This window comes from Sinohyriopsis cumingii, chromosome 17, assembly GCF_028554795.1.
Source record: "Sinohyriopsis cumingii isolate HCF-2022 chromosome 17, ASM2855479v2, whole genome shotgun sequence".
Lineage (NCBI taxonomy): Eukaryota > Metazoa > Mollusca > Bivalvia > Unionida > Unionidae > Sinohyriopsis > Sinohyriopsis cumingii.
Window position 1 is genome coordinate 23,136,930 of NC_142977.1, and position 10,310 is coordinate 23,147,239.

Sequence of the window (10,310 nt, forward strand, 5' to 3'; positions counted from 1 at the left end):
GATAGGGGTAGTGAGAACAAAGTTCCCATGATGCTTTACGGCATCGCTAAGACCACAGCGTACAGCATCGTTCCCATCGCAAGGCTCACAATCGCATTCCACTTTAGAAGCCCCAAACTTGAATTGTGCCTTTCTAAACTTGTTTTGTGTTTCTCTGAAAGTATTCATCTTGTTCGCTTGGTCTTGGTAGTCACAATGAACTATCGATCTTGCCTAGGGTTCCTTTTTATATACAGACCAATACCGACGTGTCCATACGGTAAGGTGAAAAAATGATTGGGAAGTCGCACTCGCTTCTGGTACACGATCTGATAGACTTTTTCCAAGGGTCGACTGACGGTGTGGTGAGTGGGTAAACGTACAATTTTGTTGGGTTGATAGGTGGTCACTTTAAAGTGTTCATCCTCTCCCGATTGCAAGGCTACTTTCAATACCCCAAAGTTGACCACACGACTGGTACGATAATTCAGAGTCAATCCTTTCACTTTGCACGTCGTGTGCACTTCTCCTTGTTTGTCCCGGTATTCGTAGCCGTAATTTTTTGGACCGCCACTGACGAAACTTAGAATCTTGTCGTCGGGATGCTCGTCTGTCGAGGCTCCTAAACGGTCTCCTTCGATGTCAGGGTGCTGTTGACTCGAGTGATGGATGTAAATGCAACTGTCCGTGTCAAAGTACAGGACACGTTCCCCTAACAGTTCTAAAGCTTCGTACAATTTTAAGCGAGCATGAGCTGTAACGTAAGCCGCAATGATGACATTTCCAAAAGGGTCGTCTTCTACAAAGTCCAGATCTTTTTCGCAATTGACCAAGATCAAATCCTCGCGAACGACGTCCACGTGTTTCATGAATTTGGGTTTGTCGTGAATCATCTGAAAGCTGCGGGAAGGTCCTGTCAAATACTCCGTCTTGGGTAAACACGGACGTTGTGCCATTTTACCCCACAAGCAATTTAACATCACTTTGGGAAACGATCGCCTGCCTTCGTTTTTCTCGATGTGATCTAAAGTAATGCCTTCTTGTGCCCAGTATTTCTCTTTGAATGTCTTTTGGTCTTCGGGAGTGTGACACCAGGAAGGATGGCCACTGGCTTCTTGTTTCAGTTTCAAAAAGGCATCCACGTAGTCGGCGAAAATGCCTTTCTGCATGGGATCACCCTTGTGGTATTGTTGTGTCTTGGGAAAGTGACAAATATCGTACACTTCTAACAGTTGATATCCTATGTCCAGAGCTTTGAACAATTCTACGCTGACCCAGGTTCCCGTCAAGGCCCGTTCTTCCTGGGTGTGCTGACAAGGTTGGTCTTGGTTGCACGTTTCGGCACAAGTACGGCACAAAGGAAACATCAGCTTGCTTTGGCAATGGTGAGGTAAGACGGGATGGTACAAGTCCGTGGGAGGCAAAACTTTGCACTTGATCAAGCCTTCGTATTGTCGAATGTTTTTCAGGTCGATGTGTTCCGTCAACAATTGTGGGTGCCCTGCAGGAAAGCGGCAATATTTGCACACGTAGGGATACAGCGAACACACGTCCAAGTATTTGATTTCTTCTCCTTTCTCTTCGTCGGCTTGGTACATCAAACAGGTGGCATTGGTCCTTCCTCCGTACAAACTATCCCTCGGGTTCAGCGGGTCCATGAACTGGTAACTTTCCACGAGGCGTTTAAACTCGGGATCGGTTTTCAAACGGTGATCGTACTCGTGTTCCCACATTTCCACCACTTGGTATCCTTCCTGTTCTAGCTTTAGGCGTCGCTGACAGGTGGCCTGGTGCAGGTCTTCCATGGTTCGTAGTAAAAACTGATTTTTAGTGCCACGGTCAGGGTAACAGACGGGACATCCGTGAAATAAGCAACCGTTAAACTCGTACACGATCTTGGGGTTTTCTAAGTCCCAGCCATCGACCGAATGCGTTCCAATGGTCTTTTCGCCCCCTCCGTTGCGGGCATGCTGAATCCATTTGTCTTCCTTGTCGCACAAGTAATGTAACCAGCGTAGGGCTTTGACCGAGTATTGACGTTTGACATAGTTGGTCGTTTGAGGACTGATGACAGCCACGGTGTTTTCAGACATGAATCGTTGCAGGTACACTAAGGAACACGCTTTGGCAATGGTGCAAGCTTCTTTCAAAGGATCGACCCCTCCGTGTTCCATGAACAGTTCTCGAAATTTTCCACAGCAACGTCGTAAAATGTCCACGTCGAAACGACAATACTTTAACATTTCTTCCTGAAAGTCGAAAGGGTTGGAGGCGTGAACCTGGTACCAAGCGTAGAAAGCTTCTCGTTGTTCGGTACGCATGTTGTCAGGGTTGGAATAGTCAGCCTCAGGTAAATGGGATAGAACGGCGTGTTGATTGGCTTCCGTATTGAAAAAGTGTGGAAAGTACTCTTTAGCTATTTCTGTCATTCCAAACGTTTTTGGCATTCGGCTCAAAGCCATGGCCAAGTAACTCATCGAATCTTTAAACTGTACTTGTCCCACTTGCACGAAAATGATTTTGGCTCCGTTCAAAGTGACTTTAGGACGCTCGGTGCCTTGTTCCGTATAGTATCTCAAAAGAAACTGTCCATTGTATCCGGAGAAATTGTGAGCCATCACCGTGGCATGACGATGACAATCTCCGTAACGTTCGATGTCCTCTTGGCTCCACGTCTTGTCGATGGGGTCTAAGACCCACTGGGCAAAATCGGCTAACGTGTTCGGTCCTCGAAAGATTTTTTCACGCCCTCCGGGAATCTTACTGCAGTGAGGGCAATGACTGAAGATAGGTTCCTGAATGCACTTCTCGTACGCTCGATGAGTCACGCAGAAATTAGGAATGTGAATACCGGTCTCTTGCATGCATTCGAAATCAAAAAATCTTGTGACCGTCCTCTTTCTCTGGTGGGGGTTGGTATTTTTGCACGTAGCATTGGTGTTCCAAGTCCACGATGTGGTTACAAATGTGACATTTTTTCTTTCCTGAACATACGTTGCCTTGGCATTATTGGTACGTATGCCTTATCCACACGTAGGGCACAATCTCAGCAGTTGACAAGCACATTTCTGCTGTGAACCTTGCGTCTTCAGATGTTGTTGGTAACAGGCAGGGCTGACAAACGTGCGCAGACAAGCAGGACAATGCAATGGTTCTTGCCCTTCGCTCAGACAGGGTGGAGAGGCCAAACATCCTGAGCTTTTCAATCCGCAATGTTTGTGTTGCTCTCGATTTTTATAGCCATAGTCACATTTCTCACAGTAATAACCGTATCCCAAGAATGAAGTGATAGTGGTAATGGTATCGAAATGGTCATCGTGATGATAAAGGTGAATGTATTTTCCATCCTTAAAGTCTTTCCCTCGGAACAACAGAGGCCCGCTCACTTCTTGAGGGTGCACTTTCAAGGTGTAGAATGGAGCTAGGACATCTTGTAATTTTTGCATTTCAGGAATGCCGCAGGTGTGTCTTTGGACAGGCCAGCTTGTTGTAACAGGAGTTCTGCTTCACTTCGTTGTTTGGCTCGGTTCGATTTTCGAATGTTCTCCCAGGCTCTTTTCCATTCTGCCGTGTCGTTTTTGTTGGCATAGGTTCGTCCCACCACGATAGCCCTGGCTAAACACATCTGGTCTTGAGGGTTGTGAATTTGGACGAGGCTCGTTTTGGTGATGCGAAGGTCGTTCACCAATAACACCTGATTGCGTTGTCCGGTCCCTTGAGGAGGAGAGACGTGGGTCATGTCGAGTGTGGATTTTCCATCGGTGATGTCAAACTGGTCATTGGATTGTTGTACGTGTTGAATCTTGTCCATGACTTTGGAAGCAGTCAATTCTGCAGGGCTGCTAAACTCGATCCAAACAGGGGATTTCAAACCGTCGTGTTGTATGGAAAGTCTCAAGCGATCGTCTTCTTTGGGTTGACATTGTTGCTTGAGTGTGGTGAGCAAAGAATCCCACACCCCGGTGATGAACCCTTCTTCTTTCTCTAACGGTACTTCAGCCTTGAAATCTTTAAACTTCACCGTGTATTTGTAAGCCGTCGTTCTAAATTTTCTAGAGGAGCGCTTTTCCGTCTCTCGAATGGAATAATACTTTTCAGGGTTGACTGAGGGTGGTGAACTTTGTTTAGAGGGTTCGTATTCTGGTTCGCTCATGTCCTATTCAAAATCACTGGCATGAATTTGTGCCAAGACTTCAGCCCTGGTACGAGGCGATAGATCACGTTTCTGCCTCTTACTTTCTTCTTCTTTCTTCTCAAATGAATTGGATCGTTTCATCTTGAGTGAAAAACGTCAAATGACTCAAGTTTAAACACCATGGACTAATTTATAGTCATGGCAAACCAGCGTATATAAAAGGGTGTTTGTCTTGTCCTTTCACTATTCATTTCACTCTCAAACCGAGCACAACAATGGAAGAGACTACCCAGATGGAACGTTTCATCAGAGCTTTGCGAGGGGTCATTAGAAAATTATCTTCATACCAGCCGACGGACTACTCTCCTTCTTTTCGAGATAAAAGTGAAGATACTTGCTATATCTGTCAAAAGAAAGGGCATTGGTCTTCAGAGTGTCCAGACCGTCAAAAAAGAAAAACAGGGGTTAAAAGAGACAAAAGTCAAGATACCTGTTATTATTGTCAAGAAAAAGGACATTGGTCTCCAGATTGCCCAAAAAAGAAACAAGAGGAGTGAGAGGAAGAGAGGGATTCTTCAGAGGAAGAAGAGGAGGAAGATAGCAGACAGGTGAAGAAAAAGAAACAGGAGAAAAAAAGAAGGGAAGAAAGTGAGGAGGAAGAGGAGGAAAAGACTGTGACGGTGATGAAATTTAAAAAACAGAGAGACTAAACAGTGAGACAGAAGAAGTGAATGTACTTTTTAAAGTGCTCTCTTGTGAATTGTGAATTGGATTGTAACTATTGATAAAAGAATAAATTAGGTATAAAAAGGTAAGTGTCTTTGAGTTTTGATTTTAAATAAGAAGCTACACTCACGCACTCATATACACGTACTATAGGGGTAAAATGTTTTTTTGTTTTTTTTTTTTGAGTTATTGGCAATTGAAAGTCTATCTCTTTTCGAGAGAAGTGAGTGGCCCTGAAAAGGGCCTTTGGGTTTTGGTGGAGGGGTGAGTTTAAGCAATCAACTTTAACTGCCTTAAGCCTTTGCCACGGTCGAGGCCTACTTCTGATGATGATGATTGGGTTGAAATCACTAAGGGTGGTACGGTAGGCTTAGTCACAGGGTTGGCGTGTTTAGCTCGGGAAGGTCGTATTCTCTTCGGTCGTGATAAAGAAGTCTGATACATTTGTTTCAGACTTCTTAACTCCGCTAAAATGTCTAACAGTACCGTGACCGTTTGATTTTCACCCTCTTCTTTCTTTGCTGCTGCTTCTTCTTGTTGTTGTTTTTTTTTCTTATCTCTTCTTGCCGTTGCTGCTGTAAAAGAAAAGCTTGTTCCGCTTCCTTTTGTCGTTGTATAAATTTCTCCAGTTCTTCTTTCTGTCTGTGTCTAAAATTCTCCACGTGTGGTAATGAAGGATCCGGAACAAATTCTTGCGAGGTAAGAAAATCTACAAAATCCCAATGTACCTCTTCTGAAAGTAAGTCCGGGTTCCCTTGGGTGGTCTCCACTGCTGGTGCATCCCAATTGATCGTTTTCTGAGTTTCCGTCATGTTGAATAACTGTCACATAGATTGACTGCACACAGGCGCTAGCGAATCTATATAGACCACGTGACGTCACAGACTGTTCTCTTCGGATTGGATGCGGGCTGACTGAATTTTGTAATGCGTGTTTGGATTGGTCAATGAATTCAATCCGTTTCAATCCTTCCTCTACCTATAAATAAGCGCAGTTCACAGCATTGATTCACCTGTTCTCGTCGCCTCAAGATGTGGACCACAGTCGAATCATCCACCCTTGTTTCTTCAGTGATGTTCAGGACGGACATGCTAATGTATGTCCGATCCAAGTGGACAGTTGTCCACAGGTCAGACACCAGTCTGTGGATACGAAGAGTGTACGTGGAGAGACAAGGTTGCCTCAAGAGGACTCTAATTTATGGCCCTGTAGTAAGACGCAGCTTGAGGACAAGAAGATGCCGCAGATGCCCTTTATGTTAAGGGCATATTAACATAAATCCAAAGGCCCTTTTCAGGGCCACCCACATCTCTCGAAAAGAGATAGACTTTCAATTGCCTACCCCTTTTTTATTTTTATTTCATTTTGAAAAAACAAAAAAACAAATCCCATGTTCAATTCCCCTTGTCCCTAGAATTGCTTTTTTTCTCCCATGTTAAATTTCCCTTGTTTCTAGACTAACCCAAAATAGATTCCCATGTTAATTCCCATTGTCCCCAGAGTGCCGGGCAAGTTTTCCCCATGTTAAATTTACATAGTCCCCAGAGTGTCGGGACCGTGTTTTTAATGGTAAGTCCCATTGTCCCTAGGGTGCCCTACTTCACTACTGATATACTTCCGAAATGGAAATAAAACCCAGTAGTTTCAAGAGTGGTATTGATACTATGGCAATAAAGTGGTTTCACCACTGTGACAGTATCTTTTTCCCCACTGATATGTGTCAATATATTATTATGAAATATAAAATAAATGAATAGTAATACATTCATATATATATATATATATATATATATATATATATATATATATATATATATATATATATATATATTGTTAAACACCATGTGATATAATCAACAGAATCCGTTGAACCAATTCAGTATGTTTAATTTGATCTACATGTTTTAAGATGGCCATACACATAGAGCATTGCCGCACTGTGAGGATTATTGGGAAGAATACCAAGGCTCGTGCTACTACTTTGTCGACTGGATCTCCGACAGCAGGTCATGGACTAATGCTGGGGTTAGTACACATTCATTGCAATATCTGAGTAGAAATCAGACTTTACATAGACTAAAAACGGCATTTTAGCCAAGAGCAAACTCTTTTCGCACGAATAAAAACCAGAGTAATCATCACATTTAAAAATTCATACTTTTGGAGTACTGAAATATATCTGAATCTTCCAAAGCTATATCTTTACTCGCAAAATCCTTGGAAATTGTACTTGCATTTGTACTTTGAAAATAAGTTGATATCGGATAATCTACCCCCCCCCCCCCTTGTGCACCACACTTATTAAGATACGTATTTAGAGGAGCAATAAACGTGATTCCATTATCATATTACCCCAGTATCGTCTCATCGGAACCATCATAATATAGCAACTTCAAGTTATACCAGAATTATATTATCTCACAGTCATATACCATCTTCATATTATCTCATGATCATCTCATACAATCATCGCCATCCCATCATAATATTGTTCAACCATCATATCTTCCAACGATCATACGGTACTGTCATAATCTTGTGCCTTCATCATATCAAGTCTTTTTCATAGCTTTCTTTAAACTTGATATTTATAATGGATATTGGACCATCATTTTATAAAAGATTCCTGTCGTATGCCATAGAATGAATATCACGTGCAATTTTCAAATGTAAAAATATAAATTAAAATCTAAAAATATGAGATACACCACAACTATTGATATTTTTCTATTAGTAAGGAAACACTCGATGCTAATACTTATGTTTATTTCAATTTATTGGATTTGTGCATTGTCAAGGAACACTAAAATACACCAATGTTATTGCTACACAAATAAAACTAAAGCTTGAACCCGTCATTATCAGGTGCAATTGGAAAAGACGACAATTGTACTGCATGAAACAACAGAAAAGTGAATTGAAATCAATACAAAACATGACTGTGCTGTGGTCGTCTCAAAGAATGTGAGACTTTGCAAGATAATTGTATACATAATTCTAATTTTCATCGCACATTTCGTTTCAAGAAGTCAGCTATATAATTTAAATCGAAGCACAGAAAGAGTAATTGTAATCAGGGTGACACGAAAGCTCTAAAAACTGCAAAATATTTGAAGGACTATCAAGGATCTCAGTCTTTTATATTTTATGGAGAGGATTTGAAATACAATATCTCCATATCGTTGTAGTAGTAGTAGTGTTACAGTAATTGTCAGGATTGACTGATGTCCTTAACCAGTTTACATCCTCCACTGCCAAAAGTATTATTCTCAGATTTGAAATCATTATCTGAATCGAAGCGGGGTGAAATAGCAACATCTCATAATACTCAAGTTGTGATTGATGCATTTAAATGACAAAATAGTCATGGATTGTAAGACGTCCTTGATTCTTAAAAGAAATCGTATTGATATCACTCTCTATATTTTTTCGTCACAAAGATATACTGTCAAAACAGAGACTCCCATCTGCTCCGTATAGACAATCAAATGGAGTTCCAGTTCATTCAAGGAGTACTTTATGAGCTGCATTACAAACGTAAGTCGACTGAAAGAATAATTCTTATATTCAAATAAGAAGCATGGTAAAAAAGTGAAACTCACATGATAAATTATGAAGAACCTCAAGCACATTGATGTTGAATATTTTCGTCGTTTGATCTTGTGGAAAAAATATTAATCAGTTTAATAATGTAAATATTTCCGCTACTTTTCTTATTAAATGCTCCTTATCACCAACATTATTAAACACACAATATAAAAGGCAGTATCAGTATTATATCAGAGGGATATTTATACAACATATAGTATACAAAACATCAATATATAAATAATATATTACAATAATTTTATGTAAGGCAGCACTATTTAATATTAGGATACAGAAATAATAGTTTATAATGATTGCGTATGGAAAGCTAGATAAATCTAGTATACAATGGCAATATATAATATGATATTTTAATAATATAATTATATAGGAATCTCTATGTATTTATTAATAAAGACCTGAAGAATGGTATCACACCTTTATCTGGATACTGGACGGGTGCAAATGACCTTTCGAATGAGGGGCAGTGGGTTTGGTCCCTAAGACGAGTGCCAATGAGATACAAGATCTGGGCGGCGACGGAACCTAACGACCATAAAGGGGCAGAAGATTGTGGTGAACTATCGCGTCATCACGATTTTAAAATGAACGATTTAAATTGTAAGACGGAAATATATTTCATATGTGAGAAACTGATATTTAGATAGGTTGATGTTCTGGTACACGTCCTTGTCTGCAACATGTTATTAGCACTGACTGTCACATATTTTTCAATATAATCCTGCCGTAGTAAAACGTAAACTAATATAATTATTATGTCTTAATATAATGATATTTTTGCTCATTCGAAGAGAAACAAAGTTCACTCAATATCTATGTAGTACTGAATAAATGAAACATTACTGCAAACATTCTCATTGACTCATATTTCGTAGTTTTATCCTATCATTCCAAATGTCAATGGGGTCTATTTCATTTGAACTGCTTTTGCCTTTTGCTTAAGGCACGATCAGTCTAAAAAATCTTATTCCGTAACTATTCCCTGTTATCTCTATATAACTATTTGATATCAAGACCAACAATAGCGTTATCTGACATGTTGGCTTTTCAAGCACTCTCAGATAGTACTACTAATAATGACGAGGACTTTGTATAGCGCCTAATTATATATAAGTGAACTTTGTGATTTGACTCTATTTATACGCTTTTCTGCATGAAGTGCTGAAGGAGGGTATTCACGCTATCTCTGCGTACTGGACGGCTGCAAATGACATTATGAAGGAGGGGCACTGGGTGTGGTCTCCAATAAATGTGCCAATGAGCTACACTGGTTGACCGGAGGGGGAACATAACAACCACGAAGGGCAAGAAGATTGTACTGAACTAAGCCATGGTAGACAGTTCAAAATGAACGACTCAAATTGTGAACGGAAAAAAATTTCATATGTGAGATCGGCAGAACAATGGTTAGATAGATCTGTAGACGATTCGGTACACGTCCTCGTCTGCAACAAGTTATTATCACTGATTGCCACACATTTCCCAATATGATCCAGCCATAGTAAAACGTAAACTAATATCATTATTATGTTTAAATATAATGATATATTTGCTCATTTCGAAGAGAAACAAAGTTCAGCCAATATCTACGTAATACTGAATAAATTAAATATTACTGCATATATCTCTCCTTGACTCATTTATTATATCGTAATTTTTCATATCATTCCAAATGTCAATGGGGTCTGTATCATTTCAACTGCTTTTGCCTTTTGCTTCAAACACGATAAGTCTAAGATACCCAATTCTGTAATTATTCCCTGTTAACTCTATATAAGTACTTGTTATCCAGTCCAATAACAGTGTTATCTGACATGGTGGAGGATCTGTACATCTGAGCTTATGATGGGTAGAACAAAAT

At 40.3% G+C, this 10,310-nt stretch overlaps 1 protein-coding gene across 1 annotated transcript in view; it reads left to right on the plus strand.

The window, feature by feature from the left end:
• Positions 1-10,069, plus strand: part of LOC149777931 (uncharacterized) — a 79,494-nt gene extending 69,425 nt beyond the window's left edge. The window contains exons 2-4 of the mRNA XM_089939044.1: positions 6,750-6,865; positions 8,281-8,377; positions 8,846-10,069. Coding sequence (XP_089795170.1) covers positions 6,750-6,865; positions 8,281-8,377; positions 8,846-9,096 — 464 coding nt within the window. The 3' untranslated portion in view covers positions 9,097-10,069. The remainder of the gene's footprint in view (positions 1-6,749; positions 6,866-8,280; positions 8,378-8,845) is intronic.
• Positions 10,070-10,310: the final 241 nt, after the last annotated feature.